The following is a 23,120-nucleotide window of genomic DNA, read 5'->3' as shown; positions in this document are numbered from 1 at the left end:
TAATGTAATGTAATGTGCCACTAATCAACAGTAATGTAATCAACAGTAATGCTATGCTATGCTATGGTATGCTATGCTATGCTATGCAATGCAATGCAATGCATATGCTATGCTATATCATAAACATTATTATTTGTATATGACGGGTTAAGTAATACTGATTTTATTTGTTTAATCTTTAGTCCAACTTAAGTGTAGCGTAATTATCACTTTCATTTCATTTCAGTTTGTGGACAGGTCGTCAAGGGAGATAGCTCTTCTTCTTCTTTTTTCATCTTCTAGTTACCACACTTCTTCATGACTTTGAAGAATATGTGTAGGCTGTGAATAAATTTTATGATGTTTTACTTATCAAATTTGTACATGAAACTTTCCAAATTTGACATTATTAAAACAGTTTACACTAGAGGCATATATTGGCACTATGCCATACCATGCCATGTCATATTATTATTTCTTATCTTAGATGTCCTTCTTTAAAAACGCAAAATTATAAAAATATTATTTATCTTACTTATTAGGCTTAAATTCTTTCCGCGAAAAAGTCCCTTTTCGGTATTTTTGTAGTAAGTACGATTGAGTACGATGGCCAGTGTTGACAAAAGAGGATGGCGTCTGTTTTCAGATTTAAACAACGCATTTAGGCGAGACCCAGAGATGTAAGACATAAAAATTATGTCATTTTTATTCGAATGATATTTGAAAAGTTATGATTAATCATTTTTTGTATGTGTAAAAAAAAAAACTTTTTTATTCGTTCCAAATATTTTCGACCTAACCTATCTGTTTTCCTTTCACAGGTAGGTAAACACTTTTGTGTACATGTGAAGTCACAAATATTTTAGCAGAAATTATAAAAAAAACATTTGGGCAAACAAAGAGGAAAATGAAAGTTTGATTAAGTAGTCAAAATAATTTGACGGAGATTAATTGTTTTATATTTGTGACGGGCAGTCTAACTGTCAAAACTTCTAAGGACCAAAATAATGGAGGATAAATCACAATACACCATCATGTAAAGTTATTGGTTTTATCGCTTGCGCATATTGCCGTGTAGACACTGTAAACTTTAATCATGTACGGTACATACAAATAAGTTTAAATCACCAGAAAATTCGTAATTTTTGAAATTATATGATAATTTTTACATAAATCAATGAGGAATTGAATCCTCTTTTGATACATTTATGTTTTATTTGAATTTAGCTCGTATTCGCAATAAAATCAGCATTTAAACCAAAATCGACGGAGATGACAATTTCATTGGAAATTTCCTCCACTATTTTGATCTTTCGAGTGTTTGACATGAGTGGATATATTGCCCATACTCAATATTTCCTAGGATTGCATCAAATTATTTGGACTATAGGTTCAGAAAACCTATATGCCCTTTTTTTCATTATTCTGAGCCCTTTCATTAACAGTAATAGATATGAGTTTCAGAATTTTTTTTTTGCTGCAGTTTGATGCTTCAATATTTTAACTAATAAATCCCCAAGAAAAAAATATAACAGTTGTTGTCAGTGAACAATCCAAGCTTTTACATGATGACCCTAACCCTGTGAAACAAACAGATGCTTTCTGGTTGAACCGAGACTTGTGATCATTTGTATTAGCTCTCACAAACTCACATTGAAGTATGACTTTTTTGGAGAAAGTTCTTTCAAAAATATTTCACCTAGAGTCATGAAATCAATTAATAGGATTATTATTCAGCATGTGATTTTATGCACCCGAGGTGTTTTTTGTTTTATTTCCCTCTGTAAGACCGGAGTTATGGCCCTTGACTTTGCCAAAAATATACACTAAGGGTGTTAAAGTTTTCCCATGTGCCTCGAAATGTACTTGACTAGAGTCATAAAACATTAAAGGATTGTTTATACATACATGTGAAGTTGTGCACCTGGTGTTCTGTTTTGGATTTCATTTCACTCAGCCAGACCAGGGTTATTGTTACTGACTTAGTGAATAATACTCTTGAAGTGTTTAAAAATTTGTGTTGCATATTCTTAAAAAGTATTTCACCTAGAGTCATGAAACCATGTATAGTGACAGGAATTAGCTGGATTGGACACCATTGTCCTATAGACACACATCTAGTTTTTAGCTCGACTATTCGAAGAATAAGTAGAGCTATCCTACTCACCACGGCGTCGGCATCACACCTTGGTTAAGTTTTTCGTACCAGTCCACTTTTTGACAAAGTCTTTTGAGATAAAGCTTCGAAACTTTCAACACTTGTTTACCATCACCATGGCCAGTTATAGGCAAGAGCACATAACTCTATCAAGGATTTTGTCTGAATTATGGCCCCTTTTGACTTTGAAAATTTATCTTGGTTAAGTTTTTCGTACCAGTTCATATTTTGACAAAGTCTTTTGAGATAAAGCTTTGAAACTTTCAACACTTGTTTACCATCACCATGTCCAGTTATAGGCAAGAGCACATAACTCCATCAAGAATTTTGGCTGAATTATTGCCCTTTTTGACTTAGAAATCTGGGTTAAGTTTTTCGTACCAGTTCATCTTTTGACAAAGTCTTTTGAGGTAAAGCTTTGAAACTTTCAACACTTGTTTATTATCACCATGACCAGTTATAACTCCATCAAGGATTTTGGCTGAATTATGGCCCCTTTCTACTTAGAAATCTTGGTTAAGTTTTTCGTACCAGTTCATAGTTTGTGTAAAGTGTTTGACATATGGCTTTGAAACTTTTATCATTTATTCAGTATAATAGTCTATATTTCAGGACCATCATGGTCCTCTTGTTTTCTTTTGTCTGAATATCTATGTTAATATTTTGACCCCGTTATTCAATCAATTCTTCTAATAGTCGAGCGTGCTGTCATCAGACAGCTCTTGTTAGCTCGACTATTCGAAGAGTAAGTAGAGCTATCCTACTCACCACGGCGTTGACGTCGGCGTCACACCTTGGTTAAGTTTTTCGTACCAGTCCACATTTTGACAAAGTCTTTTGAGATAAAGCTTTGAAACTTTCAACACTTGTTTACTATCACCATGTCCAGTTATAGGCAAGAGTACATAACTCCATCAAAGATTCTGGCTGAATTATAGGCACCTTTCGACTTAGAAATCTGGGTTAAGTTTTTCGTACCAGTTCATATTTTGACAAAGTCTTTTGAGATAAAGCTTTGAAACTTTCAACACTTGTTTACCATCACCATGTCCAGTTATAGGCAAGAGCACATAACTCCATCAAGGATTTTGGCTGAATTATGGCCTTTTTTGACTTAGAAATCTGGGTTAAGATTTTCGTACCAGTTCATATTTTGACAAAGTCTTTGAAGATAAAGCTTTGAAACTTTCAACACTTGTTTACTATCACCATGTCCAGTTATAGGCAAGAGTACATAACTCCATCAAGGATTTTGGCTGAATTATTGCCCCTTTCGACTTAGAAATCTTGGTTAAGTTTTTCGTACCAGTTCATATTTTGACAAAGTCTTTTGAGATAAAGCTTTGAAACTTTCAACACTTGTTTACCATCACCATGTCCAGTTATAGGCAAGAGCACATAACTCCATCAAGGATTTTGGCTGAATTATGGTCTTTTTAGCTCATCTGATTTTTTGAAAAAAAATGATGAGTTATTGTCATCACTTGAGCGGTTGTCGGCGTCGGCGTCGGTGTTGCCTGGTTAAGTTTTATGTTTAGGTCAGCTTTTCTCCTAAACTATCAAAGCTATTGCTTTGAAACTTGGAATACTTGTTCACCATCATAAGCTGACCCTGTATAGCAAGAAACATAACTCCATCTTGCTTTTTGCAAGATTTATGGCCCCTTTTGGACTTAGAAAATATCAGATTTCTTGGTTAAGTTTTATGTTTAGGTCAACTTTTCTCCTAAACTATCAAAGCTATTGCTTTGAAACTTGGAATACTTGTTCACCATCATAAGCAGACCCTGTACATCAAGAAACATAACTCCATCTTGCTTTTTGCAAGATTTATTGCCCCTTTTGGACTTAGAAAATCAGTTTTCTTGGTTAAGTTTTATGTTTAGGTCAGCTTTTATCCTAAACTATCAAAGCTATTGCTTTAAAACTTGCAACACTTGTTCACCATCATAAGTTGACCCTGTACAGCAAGAAACATAACTCCATCCTGCTTTTTGCAAGATTTATGGCCCTTTTTGGACTTAGAAAATATCAGATTTCTTGGTTAAGTTTTATGTTTAGGTCAACTTTTTCTCTTAAACTATCAAAGCTATTGCTTTGAAACTTGCAACACTTGTTGACCATCATAAGCTGACCCTGTACAGCAAGCAACATAACTCCATCCTGCTTTTTGCAATAATTATTGCCCCTTTTGGACTTAGAAAATCATTTTCTTGGTTGAGTATTATGTTTAAGTCAACTTTTCTCATAAACTGTCAAAGCTATTGCTTTAAAACTTGCAACAGTTTTTCACCATCATAAGTGGACACTGAACATCAAGAAACATAACTCTATCCTGCTTTTTGCAAGAATGATGGCCCTTTTTAGACTTAGAAAATCATGGGTAGGACAATATTTCTATTACACAAAAAAAATCAGATGAGCGTCAGCACCTGCAAGGCGGTGCTCTTGTTTAACTTAGAAATCTGGGTTAAGTTTTTCGTACCAGTTCATATTTTGACAGTCTTTGAAGATAAAGCTTTGAAACTTTCAACACCTGTTTACCATCACCATGTCCAGTTATAGGCAAGAGTACATAACTTCATCAAGGATTTTGGCTGAATTATGGCCCCTTTTGACTTAGAAATCTTGGTTAAGTTTTTCGTACCAGTTCATATTTTGTGTAAAGTGTTTGACATATGGCTTTGAAACTTTTATCGCTTGTTCAGTATAATAGTCTCTATCTGTAGGAAAGAGTACATAACTCTGTCTTATATTTTTTGGTTGAATTATTGCCCTTTTTGGACTTGGAAATTGATTCTGATTTCATACAAGTCCACGTTTTGTCAAAACTATTTGACATATAGCTTTTAGACTTTGAACACTTGTTTATCATCATGATTTCCATCTGTAGGCAAGAGTACATAACTCTGACAACTAATTTGGCTGAATAATGGCTCTTTTTGGACTTTGAAATTGGTTCACACATTGCCATTTAGTGCAAGACTTATCGAAATCCACAAATACAGGAACATTGTTTGTCTGTTGTATTTTTTTCTTTTGTCTGAATATCTATAGAAATATTTTGACCCCATTCTTCAATCAGTTCTTCGAATAGTCGAGTGCGCTGTCATCCGACAGCTCTTGTTTACTGCCCTCTGTCCCAGTCTGCTTGTGAACTGCCAGTAATTATTATGCCCTATTAGGCGGAGCTCATTTTGACTCTTGAATTTGAGCCAGTTTTAAGTTCACCTGAGCACAATGTGCTCAAGTTGAGCTATTGTGATCACCTTTGTCAATCGTCCATTGTTGTCATCCATTGTCAGTAATTTGACAGTTTACACTCTAGAGATCACAACTTAAATTGACCAAATTCTAATGAAACTTGTCAGAATGTTTCCCTCTTGAAATAAAATGTTAGATGACCTTTTTACTGGCTCATCTGGGGTCAAAAACTAGGTCTCTATGTCAATTAATGGACAGCAAAAGTCCAATATTAACTACGGGTTGGTGTAGGGGCAGCCTCTAGACATGCATACAGGCATGTCAGACTTTAAATTCAGTCACTGCAGACCATATTTTTCCACTTTAATTACATTGCTGAATAGGTAACTTAAGTATTCTATTTACAACTTATTGACTACATAAATGTTAATTATCTGAAAGTATAGATTTCATGTGTTAGTTTTTTTATTATAGTTTTGACACATGCTACACCAGTCTGCATTTTAACAGTAGTGTATCCAGATAGTTCCTGACTGCATTAACATTTATAAATTATATTGTTTTATTATCCAGAGACGAATTTGACTTTATTCCTGTGCTTGAGCCAAAAAATAACAGAAGTCCAGTTGTTCTGGTTGACCATAAACTGGGTCTGGAGCTTTGGTGTGTCAAAATTCTCTTCCAGTATGCATACCATACCTTGATGGGCTGGAGAAGTAAAAAATCCTACAAGTTCATGGGTAACTGATTCCTGTCGTTACAGGGATAATACAGTTTTATGTGTGTATTAATGTCTGCAGAAGCCGGAGGGATTGTTGGTGACATGATTTTTATACGCCGGTTTGAAAAACGGGACGTATTATGGGAACGCCCCTGGCGGGCAGGCGGATGAGCGGGCGGGCTGCGTCCACAGTCTTTGTCTGGAGCATATCTTCTTCATGCATGGAGGGATTTTGATGAAACTTGGCACAGTTGTTCACCATCATGAGACGGAGTGTCGTGCGCAAGAACCAGGTGCCTAGGTATAAGGTCAAGGTCACACTTTGAGGTCAGACGTCAAATTCAAGAATGACTTTGTCTGGAGCATGTCTTCTTCATGCATGGAGGGATTTTGATGAAACTTGGCACAGTTGTTCACCATCATGCGACAGAGTGTCATGCGCAAGATCCAGGTCCCTGGGTCTAAGATCAAAGGTCAAATTCAAGAATGACTGTCCGGAGCATATCTTCTTCATGCATGGAGGGATTTTAATGTAACTTGGCACAATTGTTCACCATCTTAAGACGGAGTGTTGTGCGCAAGAACCAGGTCCCTAGGTCTAAGGTCAAGGTCACACTTAGAGGTCAAAGGATATAAGAATGAAAACTTTGTCCGGAGCATTTCTTCTTCATGCATGGAGGGATTTTGATATAACTGGGCACAAATGTTCACCACCACGAGATGGAGTGTCTTGCGCAAGAATCAGGTCCCTAGGTCTAAGGTGAAGGTCACACTTAGAGGCCAAAGGTCAGATACAAGAATGACTTTGTCCGAAGCATTTCTTCTTCATGCATGGAGGGATTTTGATGTAACTTGGCACAATTGTACACCATCATGAGACGAAGTGTCATGTGCAGGTGCCTTCTTTAGAATTACTTCCCTTTGTTTTACTATAAATAGCTTGTATTGTAACTTTTTCATTACTAGTCGTAGGGAAAAATTGAGACCCCTTTTCTGTAGTGCAACATGCATGTTACATCCAATTCTGAGGTGTATTTTGACCTATCTCTACCTGGTAAGGATTTTTGTGTGAACTTACAACTTTGGGGGAGCGGGGATTTTTTTTTTTTTTTTTTTTTAAGATTAACTTCCCTTAGTTGTTACTAAAAAAAACTGATATTGTAACTTTTTTATAATTGACCGTAGGGAAAAACCAAGACCACTTTTCTGTGGTACAACATAGATGTTACTTTCAAATTTTAGGTGTATTTTAAGGTATCTCTACCCAGTAAGGTGTTTTTATGTGGATTTAGAAAAACAAAAGAAAAACAAAAGTACTACCACAAAATTAAGATTCCATTTGCAAATACAGGTGCTAGTGTAAAGAAATTTGCAGTGACGGGCGTATATTGTGACATTCTGGCACTTTCGTTTCTCTTGTTAGTACATGCCGGGATCCAGTGAAAAAAGTAATTATTATCCAAGAATTTTGAATAAAATACAATCTGGTGTTCAGATGATTTTTTTTGATGGCCGGAAAGAACTCAGGAATATTAGCCAGTCACTGCATGTCCAAGTTCAAGTCTTGCTGTGAGCTGACTCATGTGAGAGAGCAGCATGTCCTAAAGATGTTTGGTGGTGTTATCTAAAAATCTTCACAATGTTGGAAAGTGGACATTTAATTACAGTGAATGGTTTGGTTGTGGAAATCAGTAGTGCTAAATAAGTCAAATTTATGAAACAAAAAAAAATCTGCTTAAATTAAAAAACATAACTGCAAGGTATTCCTAATTTAAAAGTATTTTGTTCAGTTTAATTTATTATTGTATAAATAGTGTATAAATGGACTCTGCCCAGAATGCTGCTGAATGGAAATTTGTATTTAAGATAGTGTCATTATAGTAATACTAGTATGTTTTAACTTAAACTTGAACAGGAACAGTTTCTTTCTAGGCTAATCTCAAATTGTTTGATTTCTTTGCAGAACCCCAAGAACTAGCAGTGTTAGCAAGAGCAGTTGTGCTGGTCAACCCTGAGTGTTACACAGCTTGGAATATAAGGTAGGTTCATTTCCAAAAATCAGATGTAGATACTGTAATACATGGCATTTCACAGTCTGGTAAGTTATCCAGATGTTCCATTAAAAAATGGGGTGAACAGTGGCAGTCTATTGCAATTCCGCCCCCTTACCTAAATAGCGAGAGCGCAGATCTACAGATTTTGGGTCATGAGGTCAATTCTGCGGCAGCATGTTTGTTTTCAATGACGATTCGATAAAAGACATTGTGTCTGAAATCATTCATCCTCCACCTCTGATTCATGTAGAGAAATTGGCAGTTACTTGTGGAGAAAAGGTTAGTACTAGTGCAAAATTCAGGAACACAGCCACACCGTTACGTAACTGAAATACTGTTGAGGAAAAAATGTAAAAGCGCTTTACCCAATACAAATAAACATTGCAGGAGTGAGCTGAGTGTTGGGGCCATTAATGCTTGAGGGAGAAGTGTTTCTGTATTGTCATGTTTCCAACATCAGTTTGTGTTACTCTGGCAAGTTCAAAGTGCCTTTTAATATGAAATAAAGCAGGATTTTCTTTGATCAAGTTATTCTTAAGAAGTTATAAATCATAACTTACAAAAGAGAGGTTGTGGTTTCAAATGGTTATGCATATGGTTGAGTAATAAATCCCTGAACATAAAAATAAGTGTCTGCTAAAATTGTCTGATGGCTTTAATCCAATCACTTTGTACAGATAAATCAAGTTTGTTTTTACAGTTGAATGTGTGAGGCTGTATTTTGTGAATTGTTTAAAATGATTTGAATGTTGACACCTCAGGTGTTAATCGAAATATAGAAGGAAACACTTTATGTTCACATATGCATACACTGAATTGTATCGGATACAAATATGAAAATGCTACCTCTCTGTTGTCTAGACAGGCTAACAATTTATGTAAGTGAAATCTAAGTTTTGATCAAATTGATTGGCGTATACTTTATTATTACTTGACTCTTTATATAATTGCTGGTCCATTGTGCTGTGTGACCAGTCAAATTCAACACTATATTTTTCAGGGCTGAAATAAAAACTTTAAGCAAAAAATTATGAACATGTATTTCAGATATATCATGTAATAAACTGACCTTGGGCAATAGTTTTAACCATTGTCAATTTGACCAGTAAGCTATTCAATATAATATTCTTTTATATTTTTATCCCAAACATTAAGCTAAACTTTTGTTACAGGAAAGAGTTAATAGAGTTGGGAGATGTCTCAGAGATGGAAGATCTTCGTCTTAGTGCACTTGTACTTACAAGACATCCAAAAAGCTCAGAGACATTTGTTCACAGGTAAATCAATAATACTTAACCCTTATCATGCTGGATACGATTAATTCTGCCTTTTCGACCAGTGTAGATCATGATCAGCCTGCACATCCGTGCAGTCTGATCATGATCTACACTGTTCGCTATTCAGTCAGTATCCTTTTCGTATGCACCCCTGTTAACAGTTAATGGTATTGTCCAAATTGAAAGAAGGACAAGTTCATTATAGAAATTTAGCAGGGTAAGGGTTAAGTTTCAGATTGCAAAATATATACAGATTTATCTTTTAATCAAGTAACAGCTGTGTCAGTAAAATGCTTTGTGTCAGTAGTGTGATTTCTTAGTGTTTTGTTTTGAAAACTTTAATTATTTATAATTCTTTGGCTTATATTATTGTAATCAGTGTTGTTATTTTTTCTGGTCCTTCCAGATCATGGAGTCCATTTGATAGTTGCATAATAGAGTTTCGCTTAAACTGGTGCTATGGGGCGTGAGAGGTGTTGCACATTTCATTAACTCTCATGAACTGACTCAGTCAAACCGAGCCTGCTATTATTCTGCTTGGTTGCGTTCTATGCTTCCGAAGGATCATTTTACAGATTTTATTATAACTGTTGAAAAAGCAAGTTCAAAGTATTAGTGGGATCTTAATTCTTAAAAGAAGTTCATTTTGAATAAACAAGTATGTAAAGTACTGTGTACTAAGAATATAAGATATACACTGTATGTGTTTTATGTTTATTTGCTGAATTCAGGAGATGGGTTTTAGGGCGCTTTATCGAGAACCACTTACAGTCAAGCCAAGGATCGACACACAGTACCGGCAGTGGCCATGATGGATTTGTCAGTATGGAGGCTATTGATCTGAACCTTGGGGCAGCACAGAACCAACAACCTGTGCAAAATGGTAATACTATGAAATGATGGTAAACAGTTTGATGTATGTACAGTAATAGTGTTATTGATTTTTGCTCTCTGTCTGTCTGTCTGTCCGTCACAAAAAAGTTTGTCTGGACTACTTGGCTGTAACAGCTGGTGGGATTTCTGTCAACCATTATAGATAGGTTTAGTACCAAAGTTTGTTTTACATTTCTGATAAAGTTTGTCCAGACTACTTCTCCAATACTACTGGTGGAATTTGAATGAAACTTTAGGATTTATTAGTACAATATAGTATGCATTTTTTAGCTCACCTGTCACAAAGTGACAAGGTGAGCTATTGTGACTGCTTGATGTCCGTCGTCCGTCAACAATTTGTAAAAAAATCTTCTTCTTGAAAACCACTGGGCAGAATTACACCAAACTTCACAGGAATGATCCTTGGGTGGCCCCCTTTCAAAATTGTTCAAAGAATTGAATTCCATGCAGAACTCTGGTTGCCATGGCAACTGAAAGGAAAAACTTTAAAAATCTTCTTAAAAACCAGAAGCCCTAGAGCTTAGGTATTTGACATGTAGCATTGCCTAGTGGACCTCTACTAAAATTGTTCAAATCATGACCCTGGGGTCAAAAGTGACCCCGCCCCAGGGGTCACTTGATTTTACATAGGAAAATCTTCAAAATTTTTCTAAAAATAAACCAGAAGGCCTAGAGCCTAGATATTTCACTTGTAGCATTGCCTAGTGGACCTCTACAAAATTTGTTCAAATCATGTCCCCCGGGTGAAAATTGACTCCCCCCTAGGGGTCACTTGATTTTACATAGGAAAATCTTAAATTTTTTTCTAAAAATAAACCAGAAGGCCTAGATCTTAGATATTTGACATGTAGCATTGCCTAGTAGACTTTTACAAAAATTTTCAAATCATGACCCCTGGGGTCAAATTGACCCCGTCCCATGGGGTTACTTGATTGTACATAGAAAAATCTTCAAAATTTTCTAAAAATAAACCAGAAAGCCTAGAGCTTAGATATTTGACATGTAGCATTGCCTAGTGGACCTCTACAAAAAGTTTTCAAATCTTGTTTTTAAAGTTACTTTAAGAAAATTTCAACTTTAAGAAAATTTCAACTATATTTTCTCATAATTCTTTTGATTGATTTTTATTATGATCTTTTGACCTTGAAGACTTGCCCTTAAGTGCAATGATAACAGGTGAGCGATATAGGGCCATCATGGCCCTCTTGTTTGTTGAATGATTTTTGGTAGAGTTATGGGCTTTTGAAGTAAAAAATTCTGTATTTTTTACTTTACAGTCTACACACTAGCTGCTCTAGCAGTACCATTTCTTCACCTGTTCTATTCATATTTACACAAAACATTAAATTTGTAATTGGCCAGATCAGAATAGTTGAAAGTTAACATTTTTGAATTTTGTGGTTTTGACCAAAGCAGCTATTTTATTGGGATATGTATTCATAGACTTCACCTTTTAAAGATGAATGGGCTTTTTTTTTTTTTAGCTTACAAGTGCTTACAGTAAGCTATTGTGATCACCCAGTGTCTGTTATCCGTAGTTATTTGTCTTCTATATTTTGACTGTTAAAACTCTAGAGGTTACAATTTTGCCCAGTCTTAAGAAACTTGGTCAGAATGTTACCTTCAATAAACTCTTGGATGAGATTGTTACTGGGTCATCTTGGATATAAAACTAGGCCACTAGGTCAATTAAGGAAAACCTTGTTAAGTATCTAGAAGCCAAATGTTCTACTTCATCTTCATATAACTCTGTCGAAAGAAATAGCACTGTTAGCAAGAGCAGTAACTGTTGTGTTGGTCTCTGAAATATAGTTCAGGTTTGAAAGTTGATTACCTGAGGTCTTGAAAAAGGTCAGTATGCCAAAATCATAGAAAAACCTTCTAAGCACTCTAGATGCCACATTTTCTATCTTGATTATCGTAACTATTTGTCAAGAATGTTTGTCTCAATATAATATAGGACAAAGTCAAAATTGGATAATTAGGGTCTTGAGTGTGATCGCCATGCAAAGCATATGTTCTCTGTGATGGTTTGGTAGAAGACCTTGTGTCTGAAATAATTTGTCATCAAACTCTGACTCATGTTGCAGTTACTTTTGGATAACAGATTAATACTGATACGGAATCCAGGAACACTGGTTAGTCTAACTGTCCACTGTTATGTAATTGAAATACTGTTGAAAAATGGCCCTAAACTCCAAACTAAACCTTAATAACTTTAATACTAACAAAACTTGACATGTTCCAAATGTTAGATGGTCCATGGAGAAATTCACTATGATTTTTAGTTTATAAAAAGAGCAGCCTTCCTTTTTTAACACCCGACTTCATAAGAGTAATGATTAACCTTTAGCATGCTAGATAAATTGTCGTCTGCTGGAACTGTCGTCTGCTAAAATTGTAAAGTTCATTCAATTTGCTCCAAAATTGGAAGAAATATTGTCAGAGTAGCAAACAGCTTGGAACCTGATCAGACGCCGATTTAATCGGCGTCTGATCTGGTTCCAAGCTGTTTGCAAAGGCTGTTAAATTCGCCTGCAGCAGGCTAAGGGTTAAAATGTTATCAAGGTTGAAAAGTATAAGCAGCAAAATTATTTTGTAAGAATTTTTTTTTGTGTTGGGTTAAGTAGCATTGCACCAACACAAGTATAGGTCATATGGTGACTTTCCAGCTTTGATGGTAAAAAAAGACCCCAGGTGCCCCTCCATGCATTATTTCATCACGAGCGGGCACCTGGGTAGAACCACCGACCTTCCGTAAGCCGGCTGGATGGCTTCCTCACACAAAGAATCCAAATGCCCCATGTGAGGCTTGAACCTACATTGGGGATGTGCCAGTGATTGTAAGTCAGCGGTCTTAACCACTTTGCCATGGAGGCCCCATAGAATGATTTAGAATTGTGTTTAGTTCTAAGGAAATTAAAACTGAGACTAAAATATTTCAGGGGAAGTAGCATTGAATGTTGCCGCTGGGTCTGATTATCACAGTCAGATGAAGATAGAAATAGACGTATGTCGGTGTGCAGCGGAGAAATACCCATGCAACTATTATGCCTGGTCTCAAAGGATCTGGCTCATACAACACTGTTATAACTGCTCTACACGGGTATGTTTCAATGTAAAATCTCTTGTGTTGGGTATTTTATCTTTTGCAAAACTGAATTGGGAGGCAGTGGTGCTGGATAGAGCTTTAGATTCCTAGCCTGCTGGTTAAAGATTAGAATCTAGTGAGAAATGCATTTTCATTGAGGTCTCAAAAATCCCTAGCAAGACATAAGTATTGACAAGATGCGATAAAGCTGTCATTCATATTTTAAATCCACCTTTTAAGTCCATTTACCTGACAATACGTTTTAAAGTTTTTGTCTTGAAACTTAAAATAGTTATTTACTATCAAAGTCATCACCAGGAGAAACAATTCCCTTAACTCTGATTTGAATTTTATGGAGTTGTGCCCCCTTTAACTTAGAATTTTTTGGTTAAAGTTTTTTAAAGTTTTTACTGGCAAAGCTCTAATTCAGAGTCAAGCACTGAGAAAAGTCAAGCGTGCTGTATTTCGGACAGCTCTTGTTAGCTTGGCATTTTGAAGTTAGTATTAGGTGAAAAGGCTTCAGATGCTGTCATTAGACAGCTCTTTTATAAAAACGAATTTGCAAACTGTTTTAAAACAAGTATACAGTCACATCCTTAAATTAAACATGTTGAATGTCTGCATTTACTGGGAAAATTGACCAAGTGGACATTTTTAGCATGATAACTCACAAAAGATTATTTGCTTGCAGGTAATACTTTCAGAGCTACAATGTACAGAGTCCTGGGTGGAGAAGCATATATCTGACACTTGCGGCTTCCACTACCGACAGTTCCTGCTCAATACTCTACATGCTCAAAGGGATCAGTTACGGGACCAGTTCTCTATGCAATATGTCAGTCTACTACAGAAAGAGCACAAGTTTGTTCAAGAACTCATATGTACATACCCTGGCCATGAGGCAATGTGGAATCACAGGTTTCAAATCTCAGTTACATTTTACAACCTATCCTATGATTCATTTTTATGCCATCAGGCATGTAGCAATTGGACTGTCTGCTTGTTCTTCCGTATGAACCAGATTGCCTACAGCCCACACTAATGACCCAATTTGATTCATATTCACACTCAACAGTCCTTGAGACAAGACCTTCAAAATGACCTATATATATATATAAATAACCTTGACCCTCATTTGACCTTCACCTAAATAAACAATTTTCTGGTCATACAGCCCTCATAAATATTCCAATTTAGTTCATACTGGTATCACATGAGCAGTATTTAGCAGTGTTTGTTTAGTAGGCTTCATAGCAAAAGTGGAAAGCTTGCAGATTCTGGCCTTTCTGTGAAATCATATGATTTTGTGGGCATGATATTTTGTGATTTTGGTCAAAATTGCTTTTTTATGGACATAGAGCAAAGCATCTGTTATCGACCCTTTTAGCTATAATATTATGTGCTTCGTAAAGTTGTCATCCGATTTTCCGCCAAATAGTACCATTTGAAAGAACGTTTTTCGTTGGTTATCTTCAGTACTTTCAGTGACTGTTTAAGAAAATATATCCAATGAAAATCTTTGCTACATTTTATACAGTAAGTGTAGCATATATCGACCCTTGCATCATTTATCGACCCCCAATTAAGTTTTTTTTTTTTTTTAAAATTTCAAGCTAAAGAAATTTATTTTGCAACAAACAGATAACATGTCATTCCAATACAATTCAGAATGCACACAGATAATATTTCAGTCATATACCATTTGGAATCTTGCATAAAACCTTTGTTTTTTTACCAATTTTGGGCATGCACATACAAAAAAGGTGATTCTTGTGAGCAGGCGCTGCTGGTTAATGTTTGGATATGCTGTTGTGGGTCAAACGAAAGCAAGTTATGGGTCTCGAATCAGTTTTGGCTGAAGTCGAAAGGTCCAAGATTTATAAAATCTTTTCACCCGCCTTATTATATTTTTAGCTCACCTGTCACATAGTGACAAGGTGAGCTTTTGTTATCGCGCAGCGTCCGTCGTCCATCCGTCCGTGCATGCGTTCGTGCGTGCGTAAACTTTTGCTTGTGACCACTCTAGAGGTTACATTTTTCATGGGATCTTTATGAAAGTTGGTCAGAATGTTCACCTTGATGATATCTAGGTCAAGTTCGAAGCTGGGTCACGTGCATCAAAAACTAGGTCAGTAGGTCTAAAAATAGAAAAAACTTGTGACCTCTCTAGAGGCCATATTTTTCAATGGATCTTCATGAAAATTGGTCAGAATGTTCACCTTGATGATATCTAGGTCAAGTTCGAAACTGGGTCACGTCCGGTCCAAAACTAGATCAGTAGGTCAAATAATAGAAAAACCTTGTGACCTCTCTAGAGGTCATATTTTTCATGGGATCTGCATGAAAATTGGTCAGAATTTTCAACTTGATAATAGCTAGGTCAAGCTCAAAACTGGGTCAACTGCGGTCAAAACTAGGTCAGTAGGTCAAATAATAGAAAATCCTTGTGACCTCTCTAAAGGGCATATTTTTCATGGGATCTGCATGAAAAATGGTCAGAATGTTCATCTTGATGATATCTAGGTCAGGCTAAAAACTGGGTCACGTCCAGTCCAAAACTAGGTCAGTAGGTCAAATAATAGAAAATCCTTGTGACCTCTGTAGAGGCCGTATTTTTCATGGGAACTGCATGAAAATTGATCAGAATGTTCATCTTGATGATATCTAGGTCAAGTTCGAAACTGGGTCAACTGCGATCACAAACTAGGTCAGTAGGTCAAATAATAGAAAATCCTTGTGACCTCTCTAGAGGTCATATTTTTCAATGGATCTGCATGAAAATTGGTCAGAATGTTCATCTTGATGATATCTAGATCAAGTTCGAAACTGGGTCACGTCCGATCCAAAACTAGGTCAGTAGGTCAAATAATAGAAAACCTTGTGACCTCTCTAGAGGTCATATTTTTCATGGGATCTGCATGAAAATTGGTCAGAATGTTCATCTTGATAATATCTAGGTCAGTTTTGAAACTGGGTCACATGCGGTCATAAACTAGGTCAGTAGGTCAAATAATAAAAAAACCTTGTGACCATTCTAGAGGCTATATTTTTCATGGGATCTGTATGAAAGTTGGTCTGAATGTTCATCTTGATGATATCTAGGTCAAGTTTGAAACCAGGTCAACTGCGGTCAAAAACTAGGTCACTAGGTCTAAACATTGAAAAACCATTTGACCTCTCTAGAGGCCATATTTTTCAACGGATCTTCATGAAAATTGGTGAGAATGTTCACCTTGATGATATCTAGGTCAAGTTCGAAACTGGGTCACGTGCGGTCAAAAACTAGGTCAGTAGGTCTAAAAATAGAAAAACCTTGTGACCTCTCTAGAGGCCATATTTTACATGAGGTCTTCATGAAAATTGGTGAGAAAGTTCACCTTGATGATATCTAGGTCAAGTTCAAAACTGCCTTTAAAAACTTGGTCATTATGTTAAATAATAGCAAAACCTTGTGACCTCTCTAGAGGCCATATTTTTCAATGGATCTTCATAAAAATTGGTCAGAATTTTTATCTTGATGATATCTAGGTCAAATTCAGAACTAGGTCACATTAGCTCAAAAACTAGGTCACTATGTCAAATAATAGAAAAAACGACGTCATACTCAGTTCATGTGGGGACAGGTGAGTGATTCAGGACCATCATGGTCCTCTTGTTCAGTTTATTTGTAGATCTCATCAACTATGTTTGGGTTTAATCAAATCTGAGTTGCTAATATTGATGTTGGTATATTCAAATTCTTGTGTTTTCAAACTTTGATCTAGATGGGTGGGGTGGAAAGCAAAATTATTTAAGATGATTTAAAAAAGTAAGAAAGGTGTAAATATTTCAGTAAGGGTATACATATGAAGGTTCTGTGTATCGATTTCTGTCATACAATAATGTTAACATTTAAAAAATGCAAGGGACCGAATGAACCATGCAGCACCTCTCGGTACTTGTATGTTGTGTAAGGATGCTGTACTTGCAGAGTAAAGCTAGAGTTTTCATCATAGTCAATATAGATCTATACCAAATAAAGGCCTATCGAAGAATGCAGGACTCGCACTTCTTTTCCATAAATATGAACAGAAATAACCACGTTTAACAATGCTAGATCTACATTCATAAATGTCTGCTCGACATGTTAAAATATACAAAGTTACTGTGGCCGACTTCGATGTAGTTGTCTTGTATCTTCGATATTTACAGCACTTGTTGTATTTCATGCAAGAATATCGCATGTTTCGTTCGTTAAACAACATCTGCAGAATCCCTCGGGCCTACAGCTTGGCTTGTGTCATTGTACAGACTTTTTCGACTGCAAGGCAGACCGATTTCACAGACTGACATTTACCGTATATCTTCATATTTTTTATGTACATTATCATATAGTTTATTGGCGTTATCATCATGTAAATGTAATCAAACCTGTTATGAAACTTGAAATACAATCAGGGGTCGATAAATGATACAATGTATAAAGAGCTTAACGTATTATTGACCCTGCTGTTACTGTTAATTTCAGTCAATTTTATCTATCTATTTTCTTTTTTTTTGAATAACTTTTCATAAAATAACTTCAGAAACAGAAAATAATGATACACAAGATTGTCAAAAGTTTCACACCCTCCTTTTTTGCGACAATAATTTTCGACCAAATTTTTTCAAATCTCTCTTGGCAGCAAAACTTGGCCAATAAACAAATTCCTTGAAGAGGTATGATGATGTCATAAACTGCCTCACAATCTATTTTACTACATGTGACAAAATATGGAAATATGAAGGAGCACTCGAGAGGGGTTGATATATGAAGGGGGTCGACATTAGATGGAGTTGCTCTATGAATTCGTGGTTTTCAAGTTTTGAAGATAACAAGTGGGAATTTATTTTGTTCAATGGGGTTTTGATTTTGTGGATTTACACGACTACAAAATCCACAAATATAACCCTCCCACACACATACACTTGCAATTCTTACATTACTTTCTTTATCCAAATTGTATCTTTTTATTGTTGCAGGAAATATGTCTTCCATTCCTTGCACAACTTATATTGCTCTGAGTGTAAAAATGAGGATGTTGACAATGAATGTAATTTAAAGAAAACGCGGCTGGAATATGATCAGCATCTGTTGGAGCAAAAAGAAATAGACTGTGTACAGCGAAATGAACTCAAATCTAAGGATGCCAGTCAGAAGAAATTAAGCCAAAACTACATTGACTGGATACAAAGATCAGTGATAAAATGATATCAGTCTAATTGACAAAAATAAATACATCAGTGAAACCAGTCTGCACCTTATATGAAAGTAAATAAGACTGGATAGCTTAACAGGAAAAAGAAATCTGTATGAAAATGTTGAAACCAGTCTTAATAGCATTGACTAGAACCAGAAATATGAAGTAAGACCTACATGACAAATTAAATTCGATATCAAAAATTAGTTTAAAAAATGTTTTGATATACTGAAAAAAACACAAGTCTGCCAAATACTGGTATAAGTATTGGAAATACTAAGGTTTTTCTGTATAAAATAAATATTAGCATGTAACTTATATTTTTGAAAGCTTATTTTATCTTTTTTGAAGTCATCCATGCTTTTAACTGATCTGTGATGAATGTAATGGGACTAATGATGGCATTATTGATAAAAATCTCTTCCCTAAACTGTTTGATCATTTGTTTAGTCCAGGCAAATTTCATGTCATGGAACATATGGGGTGAATTTTTATCAACTCATTACCAGTAGACACTATGTATGACATTCAAAAAGTGATTTGCAAATTTCTTAAGTTTTAACACAAAACAAAAATTATTGCAAAACTACCTCAATATAACTGCCTTAATTTGATCTTTCAGATTGGTAAAAACCTGAATGTTAAAATTAACAAGACTGTATAAATATGATTTGAGCTTTCAAACTGGTAAAAACCAGAAATTTAAAACTAGCAAGACTTAGTACGAATATAGGCTATTTTGGTCTTAAAAGCTTTAAATAGGTTTTTAGGAACAGATGAAATGTCATTTTGAGTAATAAATGTTTACTTACCTATCCATCATATCAGATCATAGTGACTAAGTCTTTATTTCAGCAAATTTTTGGCATTCATTTTTGCATACAGTTCTATGAAAATGCATTTAGGTGGCCAAACCACATGACTTTTTGGTATCGTACACATGAGGAAAAATGCTCTATTTGGATAACATTTTTGCTTATAATTTCCTTACTGCTTGACAGATTTTAATGAAATAAAAAAAGTGTTGAAGACAGGACAATGGGTGTTTTCGTTGCCACAAAGCTTCTCCAGGAATTCATGATACTTTTCTCAAACACTTCACCCAAATGTGTTTTCACGGACCAAATGTGTAAATAACGTATACACTGGAATTTAGGCGAAATGTTTGAAAACAGTACAGATTAAGTGTGACAGACATTTTGTGTGGAGCAAAGCACTCATTTTTCTGTCTTTGATGCTTCTTATTTTATTAAAATCCATAAAATAACAAGGAAATTACAAACAAAACTTTTTCAGTCTAGCAATTTGATAACAAAAATGTTCCGTTTGCTCTGTCATTTTAGCTAGAGCTTCCAAAGGAATAAAATCTTCTGTTGCTAGAAACATTGTTAAAATAAAAATCATGTATATTTAACTTTCTGGATTCAAACATCTGTGATATATAATGAAGGCTGTAGTACAATTTTATAATATATATGTTTGCAAGGAACATCTGTTTTAATTTGAAAATTTTTACATTGAAACACATGCAATTATGTAGGGTACTCTATTTATGCTTATGCACATACTTATTCTTGATTCATTTCCAAAGAAAAATATTTGAGCCGCACCATGAAAAAACCAACATAGTGCATTTGCGACCAGCATGGATCCAGACCAGCCTGTGCATTTGTGCACTTTGGTCAGAATCCATGCTGTTCGCTTTCAAAGCCTATTGCAATTAGAGAAACCGTTAGCGAACAGCATGGATCCTGACCAGACTGGGCAGATGCGCAGGCTGGTCTGGATCCATGCTGGTCGCAAATGCACTATGTTGGTTCTCTCATGGTGTGGCTCATTTTATGTTAATATGTTGAAGTATCTGAGTTTATGTAAGTATTAGGGCTTTATTCTGCATTATGACTGTTGCTGTATTTTTATGCTTCAGTTAAGCTTATTAATCCCCCACCGTGGCGGAGGGATTATAGGAATGGTCTGCGTCCGTCCTTCCGTCCGTAACAAAATCGTGTCCGCTCCATATCTCCTAAACCCCTTGAAGGATTTTCATGAAACATGGGTCAAATGATCACCTCATCAAGATGATGTGTAGAACCCATGAGTCAGCCTTGTCGGTTCAAGGTCAAGGTCACAACTCAAGGTCAAAGGTTTGAGCCTGCCATTTTTTGTCCGCTCTATATCTCCTAAACCCCTTGAAGGAATTTTATAAAACTTGGGTCAAATGATCACCTCATCAAGATGATGTGCAGAACCCATGAGTCAGCCATGTTGGCTCAAGTTCAAGGTCACAACTCAAGGTCAAAAGTTTGAGCCTTCCATTTTGTGTCAGCTCTATATCTCTTAAACCCCTTGAAGGAATTTTATAAAACTTGGGTCAAATGATCACCTCATCAAGACGATGTGCAGAACCCATGAGTCAGTCATGCTGGCTCAATGTCAAGGTCACAACTAAGGGTCAAAGGTTTGAGCCTTCCATTTTGTGTCCGCTCTATGTCTCCTAAACCCCTTGAAGGATTTTCATCTAACTTGGGTCAAACGATCACCTCATCAAGGCGATGTGCAGAACTTATGAGTCAGCCATGTCTGCTCAAGGTCAAGCTCACAACTGAAGGTCAAAGGTTTGAGCCTGCCATTTCGTGTCGGCTCTATATCTCCTAAACCCCTTGAAGAAATTTTATAAAACTTGGGTCAAATGATTACCTCATCAGAATCATATGCAGAAATTATGAGTCAACCATGCCAGCTCAAGGTCAAGGTCACAACTAAGGGTCGAAGGTTTGAGCCTTCCATTTGGTGTCCACTCTGTAGATCTCCTAAACCTCTTGAAGGATTTTCATCAAACTTGGGTCAACTGATCACCTCATCAAGAACTCATGAGTCAGCCATGTCAACTTAAGGTCAAGGTCACAACTGAAGGTCAAAGGCTTCAGCTCTGTATCTCCTAAACCCCTTGAAGGATTTTCATGAAACTTGGGTCAAATGATCACCTCATCAAGACGTTGTGCAGAATTCATGAGTCAGCCATGTCAGTTCAAGGTCAAGGTCACAGCTAAAATCAAAGGTTTACCCTTTCACTATCCATAGCAGTGGCGGCGGATTTAGCTGTCTTTCAGACTGCCTTGTTTGTATAGTTGTAATCTGACTGTCTTACGTTCCTTGTCCAATGTATCACTCTAGACTTGAAGGAAACTTGAAATATAGATAAATAAGAGGGAGTGCGAAGCGTAACAAGCATAAATTTGAACTTAAATATTTTTTAATTGTCACCCTTTTTACACTTCTTTTTCTTATCCAGGGTATAACATTGAAAATACTGCAGAGATTTCATTTAAGATTATGGATAGATATCAGTATGAGGGAGTGCATTGCACAAGAAAAATTACTTTATTTTGAATAATTTTTGTTGTGCCCTCCAAAATTTTTTGGGGAATTGGGCACTTAGATTTGCTCTTGTCCATACGAATTTATGTTGTGCATATCTCAAAAAGTATTTCATCTAGAGTCATCAGATTTTACAGGATTGTCTTTCAGCATGTTAATTTGTGTACCTGGTGTTTTAACTGAGCTTTATAACAGCCAGACCAGAGTTTTGGCCCTTGACTTAGTCAGAAATATACATGAAAAAGGCCTAAAAGTTTTTGTGACATGTGTCTCAAAAAGAATTTGACCTAGGATTTATGGAACATTATAGGAATGCTATTCACTATGTGATGTTGTGCACTTTGGGTTTTGTTTGAGATTACAGTCAGCCAGACCAGAGCTATGGATCTTTACTTAGTCAAAAGTATGCATAAAAAGGTGTAAAACTTTGTGTGGCAGGTATCTTAAAAGGTATTTGACCTAGGGTCATGAAACATAATAGGGATACTATTCAGCGCATGAAGTTGTGCATCTTGGGTTTTGTTTGGGATTTCAATCAGCCAGACCAGAGTTGTGGTCCTTGACTTAGTTAACCAAGCCCTGTTGGGGTAATATTCATCAGTTCTACCCATAGCCCTGTTTTGGCAAAATCTTCAGTGTCCTATATTTTTATAAAAATCCACTTTTCTCATTTTTTCGACTGTAACAGTGTATTAGAAAAAAACATAGTGGCGCCTTTAGACAGCTATTATTTTTATCAGCTGAATTATTATGTATAATACTCGTATCTGTAACAATGATTTATTTTATATGCTTTGTAACAAAACCTTACCACTGGTCTTTCATTATTATATTTCCTAAACTAACTTGGTAACTGTGTTTCTTGTTTATTATTTTCAAAGCCAGTTGAACTTGTTGTAATGTTTAAAGTTTTCGACAATAGTGTACATGTTCGAGAGGAATACATCAGAGAATGAGTATCACAGAAGTCCATGATCTACCGAAGTTGATGACTACCTTTACGATACCTTTCTTTGGAATGTCTGTGGTGTTTATCTTATCTTCCTTTGGCATGCCTGTGATCTTTATGATATCTTACTTTGACAACAGTACATATAATCTATATTAGAACATAAATAAAACTATTTGTAAGCATCATTTTACAG

General features: G+C 35.8%; 1 protein-coding gene across 1 annotated transcript; it reads left to right on the top strand.

Annotated features, from left to right (window-relative positions):
• Window positions 1-558: 558 nt before the first annotated feature.
• Window positions 559-22,820, top strand: LOC123523057 (protein prenyltransferase alpha subunit repeat-containing protein 1-like). Its single transcript, XM_045300658.2, has 8 exons — window positions 559-659; window positions 5,915-6,081; window positions 8,026-8,101; window positions 9,289-9,393; window positions 10,125-10,276; window positions 13,233-13,393; window positions 14,070-14,296; window positions 18,380-22,820. Exons 1-8 carry the CDS (start codon window positions 586-588, stop codon window positions 18,606-18,608), a joined length of 1,191 nt encoding a protein of 396 aa, XP_045156593.2. The 5' UTR covers window positions 559-585; the 3' UTR covers window positions 18,609-22,820.
• The last annotated feature ends 300 nt before the right edge of the window (window positions 22,821-23,120 follow it).

This window comes from Mercenaria mercenaria, chromosome 8, assembly GCF_021730395.1.
Source record: "Mercenaria mercenaria strain notata chromosome 8, MADL_Memer_1, whole genome shotgun sequence".
NCBI lineage: Eukaryota > Metazoa > Mollusca > Bivalvia > Venerida > Veneridae > Mercenaria > Mercenaria mercenaria.
This window is presented reverse-complemented; position numbering and strand designations above follow the sequence as displayed.

What these genes read in the sequence shown, in the direction of transcription:
- LOC123523057 (XM_045300658.2), top strand. Translation starts at nt 586, where the DNA reads ATGGCCAGTGTTGACAAAAGAGGATGGCGTCTGTTTTCAGATTTAAAC. An exon ending in TCAGAGACATTTGTTCACAG is followed by an intron (nt 9,394 to 10,124) that starts GTAAATCAATAA and finishes TGCTGAATTCAG; the next exon opens with GAGATGGGTTTTAGGGCGCT. An exon ending in GTTATAACTGCTCTACACGG is followed by an intron (nt 13,394 to 14,069) that starts GTATGTTTCAAT and finishes ATTTGCTTGCAG; the next exon opens with GTAATACTTTCAGAGCTACA.